Below are 23,979 nucleotides of genomic sequence, written 5' to 3'. Positions count from 1 at the left end.
TGGGGATGGTATATTGGTGAAAGTTTAACCCAGCAAGACCAGCTACCTCATTGTGACACCAGCTACTGTTAATCCCACTAATGTCAATGCTGTCGACATCACAAGCATTCTGTAAAGGAATGAACAATAGATAAAAAGGTGTGTAATGGAAGAACTGAACTGGGATGGAGCATTTAGTAAGGGGTTTCAGAATGATACTGAACAAACCAATTTCAATGGTCTGAACAATATGAAAATAATTACTCAATACAGCACAGAATGGTCAGACATAAGAATGTAACTGTTTAAAAGTTTAAAGTGAGGGTTTTATAATACACTGGTCTCATCTTTCTTGGATTTCTGAGTTCGCATCTTGTCACCAAAAACATATACATTCATTCATTAAACAATATTCAAAAGGAGTATATTAATAATATGAAGACTGATCCCTGTTTCAAACATGGAAAGGCGAGAGAAACCCAAACTGCTCAATTGGAAATGGTATTTCCAGGGAGATATTGTTAATGTCCCTCAGGTACGAATCTGTCAGGATGAACACAGAGTACGGCTTCAACTAAATAACTGACTGTGGATGAAAACTTCCAGTGAGGAAACTTCCATTTTAGAAAACAGGAATTACAATTTATGATGAGTCTACATTTGTTCTCATTGAGACAGGCAGCATGCAAACTACACACTGTCTCCTCACTTCAATAATGTCAGTGTGCAGCCCAGCACTGAATCAGACTGCACAATCAACAGGGGGCTGGTAAAGTGTTTGGATCACCCATCGTTCAGCTAGACCTTCACATTTAAAGGTTACTACAGGGCATCCACAAACTTTGCAACAACAAAACTCAGTCAAAGCACCTGAGTGCTGAGTGGCCATTGGATGGCTGTCTGTTTAAATGACCTTGTTGGGTGTTGTCTCCTTGTCCACCAGCTCGGAGTGATTAGGAGAGGGCATTGACTGGACCCATGGTCTCCACGTTGGCAGGACATGCACCAAATCAGCCAAAGAGGCTGTTTTCATGACAGAATCTGCTGTATATTTCCAGCTCACCCAGAACATGCCCACACATCTGCCCTGACAGGAATGGGCTGGAGTGGAATTCTACAGCCCCTGTCTCTACCACACCTCAATTAAAATACTCATCAAATAGGCTAAGTAGGACATGGAAATAACTTGTTGATTCAACAAATGATAAACATCAGGAATAATCTGCATAAGCAGCAAAATGAAAACAAAATCTACAGCCGCTGCCAGCCAGGAGCTAATTGTCCAATATGGAGGGTGGGCTTTACACACACATTCCATGTTAAAATTGCACTGACCACCTCACAGATGACACCAGAATTCCTGACATGTTCCCCTTACACCAATATCTTCTTGGGGATACTGGGGTTAAAGTACAGTGTGTAAAACCAGCAGCTCCATGAGCAGCACTGCATGGTCAAGAGAAAAATGGCCTGACTGATGTTTGTCTGAATTTGGGCAGTGGGCCAGATAGATCCCTCTGACAACATAGTATTCAATGGAGAGGTCAAAATGTAATGGTGAATCCATGTGAGACCTCAGCAACACGGACAGTTAGACTGCATTCACTTCATGTTCACACCACAGCCTCTAGATCTGTGGAAGAAGCATCCACTGCCCTCTGCCCTAAATCACTCACATTGGGGTGTACTCAGGACCCTCATCATTGTGAGACACAAATATCAGTCTAGTCAGCCGTCCACTAAACAAAACTGTGACCCTGCAATTCTAATTCCAATGATACTGCTTTCTCACTGTCTTGGAAAATTCACACAGTGACTCAGAACTTATGATGGACAGGGGATAGGAATTTCCGTTCTTCAGAAAGTCCTCCTGATCTGGAACCAAGACCCAGCCTTTGTGCAGACTGGATGACTGTGTGAGTGAGTCATATCGACATCCACAGAGAGTAGAAGGAGTATTACTGTGTTCATACAGTCCTCATTCCAAATCTTACACAGGGCAGTGTAGGAGCTTCTGAAAACACAGGGACGGCAGGTTCCAGAGTTACACCCAAAGTTGTGCACCAATCCCACCCTCACCAATGTGATACCCTCCTGTAGGTCCCACTAACCCTGACAGGGTCAGTGTTGGAAGGAACCGTGAGGTACAATAACAGACCAGAAAGTTCAGAAAAAGTTTGTGCAACTATCCATGAAACAGTGCACAGACAGAGGGTCACAAAATACTTCACACAGAATGTTCTCCGCCTTCCATTATAAAACCTCGATTGTATCAATACATTTATGTTCCGAAATTTGCAAAAAGCAGAAAAATATACAATTGCCCTGAGAATTCCTCACACAATATGTAGTGTTGGTCAGTTTCATTCAGGAAGACTTGGGTAATGACAATATATTAAAACAAGCAGGTTTACATTTCACATTCGACTTTGTCAACCTGGACTTAAATAGTAAACATATTCCGATTAAAAGCATAAATAAAGTCATACCAGCTCCTTACCTGTGGCCTGCGGGTCCTGGACATTGAGAAACTGACACACAATGTGGGAATTCTATATGTGTGCTAGAAATTTGCCTGTGCAGGGACTTTTGCATTGATAACCAGCGTTATTGATTTCCTGGAACAATCGGAGCTGAGCTCTGTGTGCACCAGTCTCGTAAACATGGAAATATGGAAAAATGTGGCATTAACGTTCATAGAATCCCTTCTGTGTGGAAACAGGCCCTTCAGCCCAACAGGTCCACACTGGCCTCCAAACAGTATCCCATTCAAGTCCATTCCACTACATTTACCCCAAACTAACACATCCCTGAACACTATGGGGAATTTAGCATGGCCAACTCATCTAACCTGAACTCCTTTGGATTGTATGAGGAAACCCACACAGGTACGGGGAGAATGGGCAAATACCACACCAACAGGCACCTGAGGCTGGAATCAAACCTGGGTCCCTGGTGGTATGAGGGAGCAGTGCTAACCACTGAGCCATCGTGCTATCCCTAACATTGAGCTGGACACAGGCCTGCAGGAAATGTTATCCATTGATGGTTCAATAAAAAATAAGGGAATGTTGAGCCAAGTAAGAGGTGAATCCAGATATGTCAAAGGCAGCAGCATCTTCTGATGTTATCGATCACTGAGGGAACCCATGCAGTCAGTTACACTTGGGGCAGCCTCAGAGGAGATTCCAGTCAGTGAATGTCCTGTGTGGAGGAGGAAAGCATTGGACGCAGAAATAATGAGCAGTTTACCCAAATACAATGTGGATATAAATCTTCATGAAAAGAATATTTCAACAAACAGCCCTCTGATTATCTTTAATTCCGAGGGCACAAAGTATGACTCTGACTGAGAGAGTGGTCACCCTGAGCTACAATCAATGAGACAAGTTGTTTTCCATCTGTTTGCTCCATATTGCGTACTGTCCAAGGCAGAGATCGGATGCTTTGCTGCTGCTGACAACAGGAACAGCAACAAGAGAATGTACAACCTGGTACAGTGCATGGGCAACAGCATGGGGAGCTGGCAACACTACAACAACAACATGTATTTAGATAGCACCTTTACTAATGAAACATCCCAAAGGATACTTTGAGGGAGGAGGGAAGGCAGTAATTTGGAGTGGGTGGAGAAATCGATTGTTGGGGAGAAGAGGACACAGATGAGGAAATACAGCTGTGTAAAGTCACTCCAATTCACTGAGCAGGGTCATGGATGGGCTGGAAATAATCCTGAAGATGAGGAAGGAGGAGGCCAAGGATCGAGGGAAATAATGTAATGACCAACATCCATTACTTACATTGGATGGGGTGAGATACCTGTGCCCATCCTCCACCTCCATCAGAAACACAAAGTCTGACTGTTCTGAGTTGTTTGTGTCCCATCCATGAGAAGATTAAACACTGTGAGGTGGGCAGTGGGAAAGTGACTCAGCTGCTCCTCCCTTGACTGGGACTCAGACTCAAATGTGTCAGATTCAGATTGCAACCTGCCCTTGTGTTGGACTAATGGATCCAAAGTCAATAATGGAGAAGGAGCTGGAAATTAACACTTAGCTCGAACATTTCAAAGGCAGGGAGCCCTGTGGATGTTTGTACCTATTAGAAACTAGGGAGGTATTTGTCATGGTTCTCCTCCAACTAAAATTAGCAAGGATTTGGGAGAGGATGTGAATATTCAATGAGTTCAAGGTAATGTCACCACAGGCTGAGTGGTCCATTGGAGAGAGTGAGTCAACTGGTCCTGGTTTAACCTGAGGGTCACCCTGCACAGGGGAAGGGAGAGGTTGAGAACAAGAGCCCTATATGGGAACCTCAATTCATGTAGGTATTGAACCCTCACTGTTGGCATCACTCTGCACTGTAAACCAGCTCTCCAGCCAACTGAGCCCCACTGTCAACGTTCAAGGATGTTTCTGGGAACTTTGAAGAACACAGGTTCAGGTTCGGTGTTCAGTGGAAAGTCTCAGCTGTGTCCTTTTCCCATTTCTCTTCCACTGCTGTCCTTGGGACCAGAGAGTGTTCCCCCAGTCCAGGGAATACCTGCTGGGAATCTGGCTTCTGGATAAATGTTAGATACTTCTGTACACTCTTATTGAATCTCAAGTAGGATAAGCCTGTCATACTGCAACAGAAACCATCTGTCACTCTATAAGGAGCTGTTTCTCCAAAGGGTGCTGGGACAGCCCTGAAACAAGAAGGAAAGCCAATAACATTTGTATCCCGGTCTCTACCCTCAGCTGAAACTCGATATACCACATAGAAAAAGCACTTTTGGCAGTCGTGTATGGACATGAGAAGTTCATATATATTTCTCTGGGAGAAAGTTCATCCTGGACATTGATCACCATCCACAGGAGCAGACCGACAAGAATCATCTTCCAAAAATGTCAACAAGACAGAGGTTATTCTTGAGGTTTCAGAGTTATGATCCACTCAGAAATACAAGCCAGCAAGAGAAATGGTGCTGACAGACTCCCCATCTTGATTGCTGCCACAGGAGAAAGATGAGATACAAGTTCTGGCTGTAAGGATCCATCACCTCCTGAATAGAACACCCTCACAACTGAGTCAGATGAGAGATTAGAGAGCAAGGACAAGGAGCTACTGTTGCTGTGTCAGTGACGGCCTGATAGGATACAGTGAGCACAGCCAGTAAAACGGCAGGACCCGTCTATCAGACATGATAACGTTCTGGAAGCTGGTCTTACTAGTCAGACCCAGAATCAACATCCCCAACCCAAAGCAGGCAGAGCATCTGCAGAAGGTACGGGAAGGTCACACGAGAATGGAAAGACATAACCCGAGAACCACCTCAGCTGTCTATTAGAAAGATGTACACAGGCATTATAAATATAGTGTTCAAATCCAGACAGACAGCCTATGAGAATGAATAGCAGCCAATGGGGACAATTCATGGCTAACAACTGGCTGTGTGTAATAGCAGACCATGTAATAACAAGGCCTAGTGTGTGGGTGTTGGGTTGGGGTTGGGTTTCCTAAGCTGACCATTAACACACCTTTGTCTGTCTGACTGTCCATCTCTCACTTTAGGCTGTTTCTTCACCTGTCACTTACTCCTCAACCCATCCCCAACCCCATCTCCTCTATAAAAGCCAACTTTCTCCCAGCTACCATCAGTTCTGAAGAACGGCCACTGGACCCGAAACATCAATTCTGATTTCTCTCCACAGATGCTCCCAGACCTGTTGACGTTTTCCAGCATTTTCTGTTTTTGTTTCTGATTTCCAGCATCAGGATTTCTTTTGTTTTTCTTATTGGATCATAATTTTATTAGTTTTAAAATAGTTTAGAAAAGGACAGACCTGATCCAAAAATTAAAGTTCAAAATTGGAGTGAGGCCAATTTTGATGGTGTGAGGTAGGAACTTTCAAAGGTTGATTGGGCAAAGGTTCTTCACAGGGAAAGGGATGGTTGGAGATGGGGAGGCCTTCAAACATGAGGGAACAGATGTTCAGAGACAGTATGTTCCTGTTAGTGCATTGTGTAAGGCTGGTGGGTACAGGAAGTACTGGATGAATATAAAAATTGAGGCACTGCTCAGGAAAAAGGAGGTATATGTCAGGTATAGACGGGGGGATTGTGTGAATCCCTCGTGAAGCATAAGGGCAGTGGGAGTATACTTAAAGTGAAATCAGGAAGGGAATGCAGAGAAATTCTACAAATTTATATCCCCAAGTTCCCAAGCTTCCATGTCCTTCTCCGTCGTGTCTGCAAGGCCAAAGAAACAAGCCACCCATCGTAATCCCACCTTACAGCATTTGGTCCATTGCCCTGCAGGTTAAGAATGAGATGCATATCGAAATGCATTAGAAATTAGTTAGGGATCATTGCTTCTGCTCTCCTTTCAGATAATGACAGACTCCTACCCACTGGATTAAAACACTTTTCCTCATCTCCCCATAGATCATTGTCCCAATCACTTTCAGTCTCTGCCCTCTTGTCACTGATTTCTGCTAAATAGGCCCTTTCTATCAACTGTACCCAAGCTCCTCCATTTTGAACATCTTCGTCAAACCTCATCTTAATATTTGTCTTCAAAGGAGAACAAGTCTAGACAATCCAGTCCCTCCTCATTGCTGTATTTTCCAGTCCTGGCAATATCCTTCACTCTTCTCTGTGCCCTTTCTCATAAAATCATCCTTTCTGTGATGTGGTCAGAACTGTGCACAGTATTCCTGCTGTGGCCGAACTAATAAAGAGAAGGTTTCCATGTACTTATTTAATCACCTTGTTGACCTGCCTTGCTCCCTTTAGGGGTCTGTGGTCATCCACTCCAAGATCTCTCAGCATCTCTGTAGCTCAATATTCTCCCATTTGTTGTCTGTTCCTTTCCCTTGCTTGACCTCACCAAACACACTGTCCCACACTGGTCTGGGTTAAATTCCATTTGGAACTTTTCTGACCAGCTGACCAGCCCATTCCATTCATACTTCTCTCTCTCTGGGTTTATCACATCTGACATTTCACAATCCTCCTCAACTACAATGTCTGCATCAGCTGCTCTCTTGTTAAGACTGAGACAATATTCCTGAAGAACTTTGTCAATATCTTTCACCCTTATGTCTGGGTTTCTTTTATGGGTCATCCTCTTTCTTCCATTATCCTTTTAATGTATTGATAACCCATCTCCCCATTCACCTTGATTGTGCTTGCCAAGGTCCTTTCTTGCCCTCAGTTTGCTTTCCCTTGTATTCTCTTTGATTTCTCTTTTCACTCTCCTACCCCTCTTACATTTCTCCAGTGTGAATTCTCAGCATCAGACATAATTATTTACTTCAGTCAGACACTGGTTAGACGTGATGTGACACACCTTTGGGGCAGGTGGGACTTGCACCCAGATCATTCTGGCCCTGAGGAAGGACACTGCAGCTCTCCCACAACATACCTCGGTATTGGATAGAAGCTTTCCTTTCTGCCTTATGTTATCCCCATAAGCTCCTTGATAGTTTGGAGAGAGTGGGTCTCGAGATTTGGCCTTTGCCCCCTGTTTTCTTTATGGGAACATATTTACTCTAAAACCCTCAAATCTCCCACTTGAGTATCTTGCAGCGCACTGACACTGATTTACCTTCAAGAACCTGTTTCCACCACACTTTCGCAAAATCATTGCACAGCTGACCTTCTACCTCCAATTGAGAATTCTTCTAACTCCTGTTCTATCGTTGTCCTTTTCAGTAATTATGTAGTTACTACTCACTGGTGACCCTGCATCACTGCCATTGGCACTTCCATCTCCTGCACATGCTCTGTTCCTCTTTTTGTCTCATTGTAGGACAAATTGGCCAATAACCTGATTGAGAGGCCTGAGCCAGGAAGGGAGTGATGGATATCAGGCTCCTCACTCCCTACAGGGAAAAAATTCTGGAATTAGCTGGAGAAGAATTTAATTGCTCATGTGGGAAGAGGGAAGCCTGTATGTCGCACACACTGACCCAGCTTCATTGGGCTGTGCTTCCCTCACATTAACACCAGGGCTAATTGATTCTGAACCACTCCACCCACCCCAGAAGAGGAATATCTGCTCCACCCACTTTTCATCAGGTCTCAGCCATTTTTGCTGCTGTTGTGTAATTGATATTTGAGCTTTTGTGATAAAGTTCCAATTTCATGTTCTTGTGAGAGACTTGCAGGCTTCTTCTGTGTGAGAATATTTTCCCTCTATCCTTCATGTTCCCTTTTGTGTTGCTGTCCTTGTGTGCCCTATGACCTTACAGTGTCCCCCTGATTCCTTTGAGCACCTTCAGGTTACAATTAATGTACTCACTTTAGTCCCATGGGCAATGAGTTTATAAATTCCAATGTCCTTGATGGCTTTGCATGATCATTGCCTGAGAGAGCCAGCACCCCTCTGATTTCATCCTTCTTCTCTAGAACTTCCCCCTGTCCCATCAGCATTCCCCTAGTGACTCTATGCAATGAAACCCACCCCTAGGCATGAGGAGCTCACTTTCCCCACGTTACCATGACTGTCCCCGATTAGCTCCCGACTGACATTGAGCAAAACACAAAAACATAGAGGATAGGAGCAGGAGGAGGCCATTCAGCCCTTCAAGCCTGCTTCACCTTTCATCGTGATCATGGCTGACCATCCAACTCAATAGCCTAATCCTGCTTTCTCCCCATAACCTTTGATCCCATTCACTCCAAGTGCTATCTCAAGCTGCTTCCTGAATACATTCAATGGTTTGTCACCAGCTACTTGCTGTGGTAATGAATTCCACAGACTCACCACTCTTTGGGTGATAAAATGTCTCCTCATCTCTTTCCTAAATGGTCTACCTTGAATCCTCAGACTGTGACCTCTGATTCTGGACACCATCGGGTACATCCTCCCTGCATCTACCCTGTCTATACCTGTTGAAGTCTCTAAGTCTCTATGAGATCCTCTCTCATTTGTCTGAACTCTAACAAGGACTGAGCTGAGGACTGACAGTGGGCCACCCCATGGGTCTGATTTGGAGGGACAGTCGTGACTGAACCTAGCACAGCCCCGATTGATGTCTCCACTGCACCCTGACTGATCTCCCTGTAACCTGGGACTGGCTGCCCTAGGCCTTTGGGATTGATGCTGGTCCAGTCCATGGACTGCAAGGAAATGGATCTCGAGCCTAACCATGTTCCACATCCTGGATTGGAATCAGACCGATCCCTTGACTGATTATGGATGAAGGGTCAAGGAGGGTGATGGCCATGGAGCATGCAGGGATACTATGCTGAAGGCAGAGATGGCTGATGGCTGGGACAAGCAATCAGTGAGCTGCAGTCTTCAGGTTTACACGTTGGAAATTTGTGCTGTCTCGTTTCTCAGAGAAGGGGAGGAGAATTGTCAGTGTCATATAAATGAGGTGAGTTGGAATAATAATAAGATGCAAATGCATCAAAATAAGGTAGTTACCTCTCAATAGCGAGATGCTGAAGGATTTAAGGTTGAAGTGAAAATTACAATCAGTGTTGAGATTCTGATGCCTCTCCATTTTGTCCCGTCGTTTTTGCCATTGCTGAGGTCACACCAAGATGAAGTGAATTCTGTCGTATGTTTAATTTCAAAAGCAAAGCAGATTGGAAAACTTTTGGAGATCGGGAAAGGATGATGAAACATCTTGAGAAAGAAATTGGGGCATTGCAAGGGAACTAGCAAGAAATAGTAAAACATAATAAAAACTTCAACAAATAGTAAGAGTAGCTACAGTGAGCATTCCAGGGTGAAGCTTGAGAATGAGGGATGGGAAAGAAGGTGGTCACAAGGCATTTAGAAGATTACAATACAATCAGGCAGAGTCCAAGCTTGGTTTTGTTAGTGGGAAACCTTTGACAAGGTTACAAGACTTCTTTGATCATGTGACAAGCAGGTGGACAAAGGGGAACCAGGAGATGTGATAGATTTGGATTTCCAAAAAAAATTGAGTCAGATGCCCCATAAAACTTTACTGCACATTAAATCCTCAAGGTGATGGGGTAATACATTAGCATGAATACACGATTCGCCAACAGGGTGTTGGGATAAACAGATTAGTTACAGTCTGAAAAGGTGTAGCTAGTAAAGTACCATAGTAATTAATGTAGGGCCCTACATATATATGATCTGGATCAATTATTTTGATAAAAAAATTGACTGCCTTGTGGCAGGATTTCCTGACACTACAAAGATAGGTTGGCAAGCAAGTTGAGGCAGCTCCAAGGTGTCTGCAAATGAATATTGATGAGTCAAAGTACAAAGAAAAGGCACTGGAGAATAATGCGGGAAAATGTCACTTTGGTACGAAGATTAGATTAGATTCCCAACAGTATGGAAACAGCCCTTCGGCCCAACAAGCCCACACCGACCATCCGAAGAGTAACCTCCCAGACCCATTCCCCTACCCCATATATACCCCTGACTAACACACCTAACACTATTGGCAATTTTAACAAGGCTAATCCACCTGACCTGCACCTCTTTGAACTGTGAGAAGAAACCGGTGCAACCCCACACAGACACAGGGAAAACGCACAAACTCCACACAGACAGCTGCCTGAGCTGGGAATTGAACCTTGGCCCCTGGTACTGTGAAGCAGCAGTGGTAGCTACTGAGCCATTGTACCACCCAAATGGACAGAGACTGCAGAATACTTTAGTCCAGAGAATCAAGGTTTCCGAAAACAAGAACTATAAAATATTTGCATGCAGGTAAAGGGAGTAATCAAGGAGCAAATGCAATGTTTAGCTTTAATTTCAACGCTGAAGAAGTGTAAAAACATGGATGTCCTGCTACAGATTATTGATGGGCATTGATGAGACAACACCATGAGAACTGCGTAGAGTTTTGGTCTCCTTCCTTCAGGAGGGAGAGAATAGCATTGGAAACAATTTGAAGAATGTTCACCAAGCTGATCCCTGGGGTGAAAGGATTCGATTATGAGGAAACTTTGAACAGGTTGGAGGCATATGCTCATTGGAATTTGGAAGAATGAGGGGGATCTTATTGAAACTGATAAGGTTCTGAGGGGGACTGAGAGGATTGTTTTCCCATGAAGGGTAATCCACAAAGAGGGGGATCACAATAAAAGGGATCTCCAATTTAATATGGAGATGAAACAGAATTTTCCTTCTCAGAGAATCCTTAATCTTTGGAACTTATCTGCCTGGATCGTGGTGGAGGCCGGGTTGTTGAATATATTGAAGGTTGGGTTGGATTGCATTTGAAGCAAAAAGAAATCTCTGTCGAAGGCTCCAGGTAGGAAAGTGGAGCCAAGGCCACAATCAGGTCAGCCAGGATTGTATTCAATGACAGAGTGGGGTCAATGGGCCAAATGGCCACCTCCTCCTAATTAGTGTGTCCTTATGCTGGTTTGGCACCAGTTTGGTCATCATTACTTTCAAGAGTATTTTTAAAAATTCAGACACAACAATGTGAGAACAGCTATTTCATTTTATTTTGTTATTGGCAATAAAGCATTAAACACATTAAACAAGCATTAAATTAAAGTGTGTGGCTCTGTCTAAGCAAATTCTCACCAGGATGCAATAATCGGTGACAACTTGTACATCAGGTATTCAGATTATTTCAGTGTCTCAACGTCCAGAAATTATCACGCTCAACTCCAATAGTGTGTGTCTTCCAATGATTAAATTGTGAAAATGTAATTTCTCGAGCAAACGTGAAACAATCTTACTAATGATTTCACAAATCATGTCAATTCTTTGTGGACATGTTTATTTTGATAGAAAGTGACTTTCAGCAAATCCAGAAGCACCTCAGCAGATTTGACATAATTATCATATATAATGACAAACACTGTTAGAATGGTGACCATCAGGAGAGGGAAAGGGAATAGCCAGACAGTGCAGGGACCACCCCCCTGTGGCCACCCCCCTCATCAATAACTATACCGTTTTGGATACTGTTGGGAGCAGTGACCTATCAGGGGAAAGCCTCAGTGGCCAGGTCTCTGTCACTGAGCCTGGCTCTGTGGCTCAGAAGGGAAGGGGGTAAATAGGAGAGCGATAGTGAGAGGAGATTCAATGGTGAGAGGAACAGACAGGAGATTCTGTGGTCATGAACGAGACTCCCAGATGGTATGTTACCTCCCCACTGCCAAGGTGAGGGGTGTCTTTGATCAAATTGACAGGATCCTTAAGGAAGAGGGAGACAAAACAGAAGTTGTGGGATGCATTGGTACCAATGACATGGCTAGGAAAAGGCATGAGGACCTGAAAAGAGTATATAGGATGTTATTTTGGAAGCTAAAAGGCAGGATGAGCAGAATAGGAATCTCAGGATCAATGCCATGAGCTAGCGAAGCTAGGAACAGAGAGCGAGTGTAGATGATCATGTAGCTACAGGGCTGGTGAGGGAGGGAGGCCTTCAGAGATATGGATCACTGGGATACCTTCTGGGGAAGGTGACCTGTACAAGAAGGACGGGTTGCACCTGAACTGGAGGGGCACCAATGTACTGGGCAGGAGGGTGGGTGGGTTTAAACTAGTTTGGCAGAGGGGTGGGAACTGGAGCTACGGATCTGAGGGTGGAGTAGCTAGTGTACAGCCAGATACAGCACACAGAGAATCTGTGAGGAGGGATAGACAGTTGATAGGGCAAAGTTGCAGTCAGTGTGTTGGGTTGAAATGTGTCTATTTTTTAATGCAAGAAATATCAGGAATCAGGGTGATGAACTTGGAGCATGGATCAGTAATTGGAACTTTGATGTTGTGGCCATTACAGAGTCTTAGATATCACAGGGGCAGGAATGGTTATTGGCTGTTCCAGGGTTCAGATATTTCAAAAGGAATAGAAGGGGAGGTAAAAGAGATGGGGAAGTGGCATTGCTAATCAGGGACAGTATCACAGCTGCAGAAAGGGAGGCCATCGATGAGGGTTTGTTTACAGAGTCAGTGTGGGTGGGAGTCAGAAACAGGAAAGGAGCAGTCACTTTATTGGGAGTTTTCTACAGACCCCCCAATAGCAACAGAGACATGGAGGAGCAGATTGGAAGGCAGAATTTGGGAAGGTGCAGAAGTAACAGGTTGTTGTCGTGGGTGACCTTAACTTCCCTAATATTGATTGGAACTTCCTTAGTTCAAATAGTTTGAATGGAACAGTTTTTGTCAGGTGTGTCCAGGGAGGATTTCTAACTCAATATGTAGATCGGCCGAATGGAGGGAAGGCCGTATTGGACTTGGTGCTTGGCAATGAACCAGGCCAGGTGTCAGATCTCTTGGCGGGAGAGCATTTCAGTGATAGTCATCAACAACTCCCTGACCTTTACAATAGTCATGGAGAGGGATAGGAGCAGATGGTATGGGAAAGTATTCAATTGGGGTAGGGGGTCTTACAGTGCTATTAGACAGGTACTGAGACACCTAAACTGGGAACAGATGTTCTCAGGAAAATGCACGACAGAAATGTGGAGGTTATTTAAGGAGCACTTGCTGCAAGTGCTGGATAGGTTGTCCCACTGAGGCAAGGAAGGGATGGTCGGGTGAAGGAACCTTGGGTAAGAAGGGATGTGGAACATCTAGTCAAGAGGAAGAAGGAAGCTTACTTAAGGTTGAGGAGGCAAAGATCAGACAGTGCTCTTGAGGGTTACAAGGTAAACAGGAAGAAACTGAAGAATGGACCTCGGAGAACGAGAAGGTCGCATAAAAATGGTTAAGTGGGTAGCATTAAGGAAAACCCTAAGGCTTTCTTCACTGATATGAGGAACAAGAGAACGGCCCGAGTGAGGGCCGGGCCAATCAGGAATAGTAGAGGGAACTTGTACCTCGAGTCGGAGGCGGTAGTGGAGGTCCTTAATGAATACTTTGCTTCAGTATTCACTACTGAGAGGGACCTTGTCGTTTGTGAGGACAGCGTGAAACAGACTGATATGCTTGAACAGGTTGATGTGCTAAAGATGTTGAAAAACATAAGGATAGATAAATCTCCAGATATAGAATTGGCTGGCCAATAAGAGACAGAGAATGATAGTAGATGGAAAGTATTCAGCCTGGAGCTCGGTGACCAGTGGTGTTCCACAGGGATCTGTTCTGGGACCACTGCTCTTTGTGGTTTTTATAAATGAGTTGGATGATGAAGTGGAAGGCTGGGTTAGAACATAGAACATAGAACAACATAGAACAATACAGCGCAGTAGAGGCCCTTCAGCGCTCGCTGTTACGCCGACCTGTGAGACCGATGTGAACCCCGTCTAATCAACACTATTCCATTCTCATCCATATATTTATCCAATGACCATTTAAATGGCCTTAAAGTTGGCAAATCTACTACGGTTTCAGGCATGTCATTCTACGTCCTTAATACTCTCTGAATAATGAAGCTACATCTGACATCCATCCTATAAGTATCACCCCTCAGTTTAAAGCTAGTAAGTTTGCCAATGACACCAAGGTCAGTGCAGTGGTGGATAGTGTGGAGGCCTGTTGTAGATTCCAACGAGATATTGACAGGATGCAGAACTGGGCTGATAACTGGCAGATGGAGTTCAACCTGGAAAAGTGTGAAAGGAGTCATTTTGTAAGACTGCATTTGAATTCAGAACACAGAGTTAAAGGCAGGATTCTTGGCAGTGTGGAGGAACAGAGGGATTTTGGGGTCCATGTCCATAGATCTCTCAAAGTTTGTACCCAAGTAGACAGGGCAGATAAGAATGCAATTGGTGTGTTGGCTTTCATTCATAGGGGCATTGAGTTTAAGAGCCAGAAGGTTATGCTGCAGCTCTACAGAGCCCTGGTTAGACCACACTTGGAATATTGCTTTCAGTTCTGGTCACCTCATTATAGGAAGAATGTGGAAGCTTTAGAGAAGGTGCAGAGGAGATTTACCAGGATGCTGCCTGGACTGGACTGGACTTATGATGAAAGGTTGTGGGAGCTGAGGCTTTTCTTCATGGAGCAAGGAAGGGTGAGAGGCGACTTCATAATGGTGTTCAAGATAATGAGAGACATAGATAGAGTGAATAGTCAGAGACTTTTTCCCAGGGCAGAAATGGAGATCACTAGGGCCATGATATGAGTGTGATTGGAGGAAGTTCTCGGGGAGATGTCAGAGGTCAGTTCTTTGCACAGAGAGTTGTGGGTGCATGGACTGCACTGCAGCGGTGGTGGTAGAGTCAGAGACATTAGGGACATTTAAGTAACTCTTGAAGAGGCACAGGGATGATAGTAAAATGAAGGGGATGGAGGTTAGTTGATCTTAGAGCAGGATAAAAGGTCGGCACAACATCAAGGGCCAAAGGGCCTGTACTGTGCTGTCCTGTTCTATGTTCTATCACCCCACAGAACATCACAACCATTGCACTGTAAAGACACAGTGGGGCTGGATTTTCAAAGAGCTAATTATTGGGACTCAATGTGAGCGAGATATGACAATCACAGTCGTGGTGTTTGTCTCAGGATCCCAGGGTCTCTGTGACAGTTTGCAATTTGCATGGGGCCAGTGGGGGAAGGGAAAGAAATGCTATTCGGCAATAATTAATGGTCCCTTTGTGCCACAAGGAGCTGGTTCAGGTACCTGGCCATGACAGAACTGACATTTAAATGTTATCTTGGTGTATCTCAACAATCTGTTAGCACAGAGCTGACAGGTTCACTGTACAGCGATTTAAATATTAATGGTCTTGTTTAATAACATATTCCTTCCCAACCCACTTGCTGCGGTGAAAGCATGAAATTTTCATTTCTCTTTCACAGCACTGTCTAGACCCATTGACTCTGCCAGCCATCTCAGGTATTCTCTATTCCCTTCAGTCTATTCTCTTCAAAGCAGCAGCAATCCCCAACATGGCTGCCACCTGTCTTTGGCATGGACACCAACCTGACAGCTCCCATCTCCTGGAAACACTTGGTACCTCAGGAACTCACCTCCTGACCAATTAAATCATTTGAATTCAAATATAACAACACCAAAGCAATTCTGTTGGGGCTTGGGGTTTGGTTGTGGAGTTCATCTGGATTAGGGTTCTCGATGCTGTTTTGTATATCGGCCCAAAATATCACAGAAGCAAAATGTAAGCACAGCAAAAAAAAACTTCATAGTCACCCTAAATAAACACAGAGAATAATAAGTGGGGAGCACCGAAACTTTACATTCTGCCTTCTCGCCATGTGCTTTATTATTAGCTTTGTAAAATACCTCAGCCAGGTTTGACAGACAGGGATAGCATTGTGTTGCAGTGGTTTGCATCATGAATGACATACACCATCCATGTTTCCCATTGTCCTTATCTCATTGTGGAAAGCCATGGGACTTGTCAACTGCCCATTTCAGAATCACAGCAGTTTGCTTCTTGGGTTTCAGCAATGCTGTTTGAGCTGGACAGACATACATCCTGAAAGCAGAACACCGAGACAGTGAATAGGAAGGAGTGTGCACTCCTGGTTCAAGACTGAGAACTAGCTCTCTCCATTTTTCTAAACAGTTTGGTGCAGTGTAACACTAAGATTGAGGAATGATTTATTTCCTCCTCTTTCTTCACCCACACTCCAAGCTGAGCAGTCATTAAGGTGAGATTGGAATCCATTGACAGCGATAAACAATTTAACAAAGGAAGACTGGCTTCAGAGACAAACCTGTCACTGGAAGAAGATATTCTGGAGGTTTGTTCCAAGCAGTCATGATGTAGTATGACATAGAAATTACCAGCTCTGGTTACAAGGTTATGTTTGTGTCTCTTCATTAGCAGAAACTTTGGAAATTCTTCAGCTATTTGAAAAGTATTCCAGCCACAGAATGTAATGGCACTCGAGAGGAAAAAGCCAGGATCATTCTGTTCAAATTGCTTAGAACCGGGAACGTCCTGTAGGTGTTCCTGAAGGCCACATCATCCTGCTGTTGAAGAAAGAGAATATAAATATTCAAAAGGAGCAAACCACTGACAGGATATTTCAGAGCCAATTGTCTTCATTCGCTTGACCTTGACATGACCTTGAAATACTGACACACCTTTATTCATAATGACTTTAAGATACAGTTTTCTGACAATAAAAACAACAATTGGGAGGGAACAAGTTGGGTTAATCTGTGAGAGACAGGAATTTAGAATGATTGTTTGTCCAGAGTTGAGTTTAATCTGAAATCCTGATTGTGAGGGAATCGGCCTACACCTTCAGGCTACATCCTGTACATTGTGGCAGGTTTGAGGCTGTGTCAGAGGTGAGCTGGGAATTCCAGCAAGTGCAGCACTCTTCACATTAACAGACCCTGCCTTGTCTCAAGGCAGCAATGGGGTTGGTAATGGGCCTCACAGATACCCAAGTACAAGAGTATAAACCCACTTTGGTCTAGCTCCCCAGCTGTGTTTCAGTAGAGGCCCAGGGGATCTTTTCCATCCACCTGAGAGGGCAGCGAGGCCTTTGATTTAATGCTTCATCTGAAAGACAGCCCCTCTGCCACTGCAGCACTTCATTTACACTTCACTGAGGTACCAGTCTCGATCAGGTGCTCAAGTCCCCAGAATGAAACTTGAAACTACAAACATTGATTTGCCACAATTTCAAACTAAAAACACTTTAACAAAGGCAACATTTCACTTGACACATCATCAAAAATTCAAAATAGTCAGTACTATTGGCCAAGGGTGAACTGATTGAAGTCCCTCCCAGGAGGGGGGTAAAGTCAAGCATCAGCTCCTACGAAAAGCTAAGACTCGGAAGACAAGTCCATGAGAGGAGCTTTCATGAATAAATGAACAATTTGATAAATAAACCTAAAGATTAATGTTTTAGATTCTTTCAGTGTGTAGGTGCGAACATCCTGTATGGATTTTCCCCTCATACACGCTGTGAATCCATATTCTAATTACTCCTACCCAGCCTGCAGTTTTCCATCTGCCCACATCAAAGAATACAAAGAATTTCAGGCTGGTATTGCAAGTTTTGTAACATGGATCATCACATTGGAATGGTCACTGTGACGTTCAGGAGTTGTTGGCAATTCAAGACAGCAACATTTGATTCAACATTGTCCCTTCTCCTCGTCAAAGGGTTATTAATAGCTGATTATTGCTTTGGGTTTGGGATTTCTTATACTGTTCGTTTTGTGAAGAAATTCAAATAATCCAAGCATGCATGAAATTCAAAGTAAAATGTGGAATCTGGTCACTTGATCCAATCAGTTTGTATTAGTGTAAGTGCACGTACATGTAAATGATTGAAAGAAATAACAATTCTGAACGAACAACATGTAAATGTGAAACAGAATGGATTTGCAGCAGAAATACACTTCAAAAGGAGAATGACAGCCTTGAGAGCAGATTTTCTTACCTGATTGTCTCATAGCAGTGAACTGTAATCACTATGAAAATGATAAAAGTGCCAACAATGATCAATGCAACAGACCGTGTCGATGAAGTAACATCTGAGGCAACGTCACTGTGATAATCCTTTGAGAAAGAAAATTCTAAATGTTATTACATCAAAGCACCATCAGGGATCTAGCCACAGGTCCACCATATTTAAGGGCTGATCACAAAAATCCTGAAAGCCGTTAGAAATGTTCTAAAGGCACTTCCACCAATTCATACCTTAACTCAAGGCTGACAGAGGAGAGATTACCACTGAGCTGGGAGAAAACGCAATGGAGAGAAATGTAAGTAGGGAATTGGAAGGGGGCAAATGGGTGAGGGAAGAAACGATAAATGGTGGAATACTGAGCGGTGTGAAGGAATAGAGAGACTGTGGAGCACATGTTCCCTGAGGTTACAAATTAGGTCGATCAGCTACAAAGAAGGCCAATGGGATTGTTGATTAACCAAGGGGTAAAATATAGCAGCAGAGAGCTTCAGCTCAATCTAGGTCAGCCACTGGTGGAGTCCTGCACACAACACCATTTACAGGGTTACTGGAAGGATTTGATCACAGAGAAAATGTACACAGAGATTGACAAAGATATCAGCAGGAATAAAGAACACAAGGACAGATTGGAGAGACCAGGCTTTTTTGGAACAGGGAAGGTTGAGGAGAAATTTAATTGAGATGGACAATGCAATAGGCGCTTGAGGCAGAGTGAGCCTGTTTCCCTTGGCAGAGAGATCATGAACCATGGGGTAGAAATTTAGATTAATTTGTGGATGAATAGAGGGTAGTTGAGGAGAAGATAGGGATTTGGAACTCGCAACCGAAAAGTGTCAAACCCTAATTATGTTCTAAAATGAAAATTGGATATGCATGTAAATTGTTGTAATTTACAGAGCTGCTACTGGAAAGTTTGATTGATTTGGATAGATCCCTCTCAGTATGCACAGACGTGATGGACAGAATGGTCCCCATCTGTGCTTTCCATGATCTATGTTTCTCTGTTTCCCTTTCATTCCACAATGAAATTGTATTCAAACCACAATGAGAGGATAGATTGATCACAGCATGCTGGAGATTTATTGTTCCTACTGCAATCCATCCAGAATAAAACACAGTATTTGATTGGATCATTCGTACCAGTAACACAGCGAAAGAGGTCAAGTGGGTGCACTTGCAGGTGATGTAGTGAAGCTGACTTTCTGTCGTACAGCCAGACTCACTCCAGATGCCATGACTTGTTCTCCCTACAATGAAAAGTTAGAAAATCAGAGGTGAGCCATTACTCCTCAATTCTAGAGCTAACAAAGTTTGTTTTATCAAATGTTAACTCACCTTTCCTGAAATCCCAAAAGGCACATTTTCCACTTGAGTTAGTCTAAAATGGAATTGATTTACATCATAAAGGGCTCTCATTCACTTAAATAATTTATTTGTTCAGTTGCACAGCGATGAATGAATGAGTGTTTGTGTTTTCCCTTACCGGCAAGGTTGTGTTCTGGAAGACAATGGTCACTGGGTCGGTGAGGTTTTCAATGGTGACATTGACCACTTCGATTCCACTTACTAGATTGTTTAACACAGTGCTGTTATTGTCACTCTGGAGACAAAGGACAGCAAGAGTAATGTATACTTAAGGACTGTGGATACTTTTTACAAATGGGACTGTGTATTTTAAACAGGATTAAATTTGAATAAATTCGTATATACAAACCTTTTTGCAGAGACTTGGCCATATTGGTATTTCAGTAAGTGAGGCAAAATAAGAAGCATTTCTGTACGGTATGAGTGTGCAGCCAGCATGAAACTGCCCACCCAAACAAGACAGAGGCAGCTTAGTTTTGCAGAAACATGTTTGGATTCATTTGTCAGAATGTCCTCACCAACATATGGGTGGCATAGTGGTTAGCACTGCTGCCTCACAGCGCCTGAGTCCCGGGTTCAATTCCCGCCTCAGGCGACTGACTGTGTGGAGTTTGCACATTCTCCCCGTGTCTGCGTGGGTTTCCTCCGGGTGCTCCGGTTTCCTCTCACAGTACAAAAACGTGCAGACCAGGTGAATTGGCTATGCTAAATTGCCCACAGTGTTAGGTGCAGCGGTAAATATAGGGGAATGGGTCTGGGTGGGTGTGCTTCAGCGGGTCGGTATGGACTTGTTGGGCCGAAGGGCCTGTTTCCACACTGTAAGTAATTTAAAAACATTCCAAAAGGCTGATTAAAACTGAATCCTCTTTTGTTATTTACAACTTTGAACACATTGTTTATGATCCGACATTTGAAGTAAGAATCTCTTCCTGTAATGAGAGGCTGTTCATCCTGGGCGCTGAATATTGGAAATAGAAAAGTTCATGTGGTGTGGATGGAAGTAATCTCCTGATCTCTGTACTGGAAAGGAACACTTTGTCTGTGACTGCTGATGTTCCAGTTTACCTGACATCAAGTTAAAACTGGAAATGGTTTTGCAATCCATGGATTTTCCGATGTTTGTAGCATCTTCACTTCCATTTCAGTATTTACTCCAGGTCTCCCAATGTCAGCTATTTTCCCAGCTCGTGAAAGCTGTTCCAACCCACACTGCCCAATTCTTTTACAATCACAGAGTACTTCCCGGGATATGAGAGATTGGGAGAATTGGGGAGTATGAACTGGCCAGAGTAGAAAATTACTGAATGAAAATGGAGCATATAAGGACAACTAATGTTTGAAAAGTCAAAGTGATGCAAAAGATGAAATAAACAAAAACTGAAACTATTGTTCCTGTTGGTTCCTTTGTTTTTTTTTATTTGCTGGAGACTGGTATTCTGGAAGAAACACCAAGCTAATGATGGATCAATATACTGAGTACTTTGTGTCCATTTTCACACAAGAGGAAGCAGACAAAACACCAGTAATAAACAGTAAACCTATTAACTAGGAGCAGGAGTAGGTAACTCAGCCCCTCAAGCCTATTTTGCCGTTCAACTGATCATTGCTGATTTAATCTCTGCCTCAACTCCACTACCCTGCCCTCTCCCCATAACCCTCTAACCCAGTATTAATTAAACATCTGTTTCTCTCCTCCTCAAATGTATTCAGTCTCCCATGTCCACTGCATTCTGGAATAGAGAATCCCATAGATTCATGACCCTTTGAGAGAACAATGGATGGATGAAGGGATTGGGGTTCTCGTCAAGAATACAAAAGCATTATACGTGAGATGTAGACAACTGGGATCAAATGATTCTTATGAAGAGTATAAAGAGGGTAGGAGCATTCTGAAGAGGGAGATCAGGAGGTCAGAGAGGGGATATGAGAGCCTTGGCAGATAAGGTTCAGGATTCTCTAAAAACATGAACAGTAAAAGAGGAGCTCGAGAGAGAATCGGGTCCCTTACAGATCAATGAGGTTCTCTCTGTGTTAGGAGATGGGAGAGATACAAAATAAATACTACGTGTCAATTTTTTACTGCGGAGAAAAAAGATGGTGGCTAGGGAACTCTGGGTAAATAAACATTGATGTGTTGAAAACAGTTCACATTGCAGAAGAGGAAGTGTTGAATGTCTGAGAAAACATAACGCTAAATAAATCTCCAGGACCTGATCAAGTGTATCCCAGAATGCTGTGGGAAGTGACAGAAGAAATTGTGGAGCCCATTCAGAAATATTTGACTCATCTGTCACCAGAGGTGAGTTGCCAGAGTACTAATGTTGTGCCTTTATTTAAGAAAATTGTTTGGAGAATTGTGTTCAAGAGTCAGGAGGTCATGATGCAGCTGTGTAAGACATTGATTAGGCCACACGTAGGATTTTGTGTTCATTTCTGGTCGTCAGTCCAAAGGAAGGATTGGAGGCTTCAGAAAGAAGAGTTTACAAGGATGCTGCCTGATGAGAGGGTATGAGCTATAAGGAGAGGTGAGTAAAACTACTCGGAGTGCAAAAGCTGAGGGGAGACTCATTCGAAATGTACAAAATCAATGAGATGCATAGCTAGGGTTGACATCACTGTCCTTCTGAGCAGTTTATGCTCTCAAACCCAGTGTTCTCCTGCTATAACCTCAATGCAGCCCAGAACTAAAAACTACTTAACCAGTTTTGTAAATTGAAGGGTCAAATGCGATGTTCGTACAGGAACACAAGCCCCCATACAAGAGGCAAAATACAGTTTAGTCACAGTCTAAATGATTGATGTAATTTGGTAGCTTTTCCTTTGAGTGACAGAGTGAGTGCTGAAGCTGTGTTCTCTCCTGTTTTCAAATGTTGGTCTTGTGTCTGAAGCAGTGCCACAAGTATGTCAGTGAGCTTACACAGGTGGTCGAGGTCAGTGAATGTATCTTCAAAAGGACATTTCCCCCGAACCACACCACTCTCACCACACGCTGCTCAATGCACCACAGCCATATCATCCAGCAGTCCCTGGGGACTGGGACTCAGACCCAACATCCAGATACTGCACCTTGTGCTCATGCAGAACCCAGTGAGGCTGGACCCTCACCCAGATCCTGCTGCTTCCACAAAACTCCAGCTACTCGGTATAGCAGCCCCATCACACGACACGGTACAATGCAATCACTGGGACATTTCTCTCTCTCTTGTTGGAAAATGTTGACCATGAGAGTATGAGGCAGCGTGTATGAGCATAAACCTGCTGTCCTTTCTTGCATCCCACTCCGAGGCACAGCACGACATTTCACATTGTTAATTCCATAAATGTAGCGATTACTTGATATAATATTATCGTATTGTTATTTTCCAAATGAATTAACTTGCATTATACTTCAATGTTGATTCTGACTACGTTACCTGGAAAAGTTTTGTATTTCCATAGATAACAAAAATGACTCTCGAGATCTGAACATTTGGCTGCTCCTTAACCTGGTCCAGAAGAGTTGGAGGCAATTCAATTTCAACCTTTCGGGCTAAGCTTGAGACATTTTGCTGCTGGATCTGTTTGAATGAAACAAGGTAAATCAATTGTTTATCATGAGCCCAGCTGGTGATAATACTGAACCAGTTCGATCCCAGAGGGAAACCTGACTTGATTGACTGTAAAGTTTATTTTTCCAGTTTGGGTGCCATGGTGGTCAGTCACTGAACATATTCATAAGAGGTTTCTAATATTCTTTTAACTAAGAGCAGAAGTTTAGCATACAAACTGGAATAACCAACAGCATGATATAAGTGAGACGTTTTGGAAGTATTCAATCATAAACAGCAAAAAGACCCATGAACCCATTTCCACGACAGTATCTCTCACACACACTTAACCCCCTGTGAACTGTCGCTCCGGTCAATTGCTTACTCAACTGACAAGCTCACCAGGGTGACATTTACACATTCACCTGTGATCTTTTCTCCCCATTACTGCCTTTTCTGAGATACCCAGACACTGACAGACTAAGAAATGCTAAGGGTTTTTTTCTGCTCTGTCTACCTGTACTGCTGAAACAGCTTATGACATCTTGTTCGCTCTGATGGTCTGGGGACTGTCAAAATTAAACTGCTCTTTTACTGGTATGTATTCTTTTCTTTCAAACCTCACCCTTCCCTCTCTCCAACTGTCTCTCAATCTGTCATGAATCTTAAATTGGTTAACACTCCAAGTGGCTCACCTTTCTAACTTGGAAGTATTTCACCATTACCTCATTATCACTGGGTCAAAATCCTGGAGCTCCCTCCCAATACCATTGTGGGTCTACCTACAACACATGGACTGCAGCAGTTCAAGAAGGC

At 43.5% G+C, this 23,979-nt stretch overlaps 1 protein-coding gene across 1 annotated transcript in view; it reads right to left on the bottom strand.

The window, feature by feature from the left end:
- Window positions 1-16,759: 16,759 nt before the first annotated feature.
- LOC148147373 (uncharacterized) overlaps window positions 16,760-23,979 on the bottom strand; it is a 94,906-nt gene continuing 87,686 nt past the window's right edge. The window contains 6 exon segments of the mRNA XM_087995597.1: window positions 16,760-16,808; window positions 18,242-18,360; window positions 19,412-19,518; window positions 19,607-19,649; window positions 19,755-19,871; window positions 23,050-23,193. Coding sequence (XP_087851723.1) covers window positions 16,760-16,808; window positions 18,242-18,360; window positions 19,412-19,518; window positions 19,607-19,649; window positions 19,755-19,871; window positions 23,050-23,193 — 579 coding nt within the window.

This window comes from Chiloscyllium plagiosum, unplaced genomic scaffold (assembly GCF_037043375.1).
Source record: "Chiloscyllium plagiosum isolate Xiang-an unplaced genomic scaffold, Cpla_swu_hap1 HiC_scaffold_17, whole genome shotgun sequence".
NCBI classification, from domain to species: domain Eukaryota; kingdom Metazoa; phylum Chordata; class Chondrichthyes; order Orectolobiformes; family Hemiscylliidae; genus Chiloscyllium; species Chiloscyllium plagiosum.
This window is presented reverse-complemented; position numbering and strand designations above follow the sequence as displayed.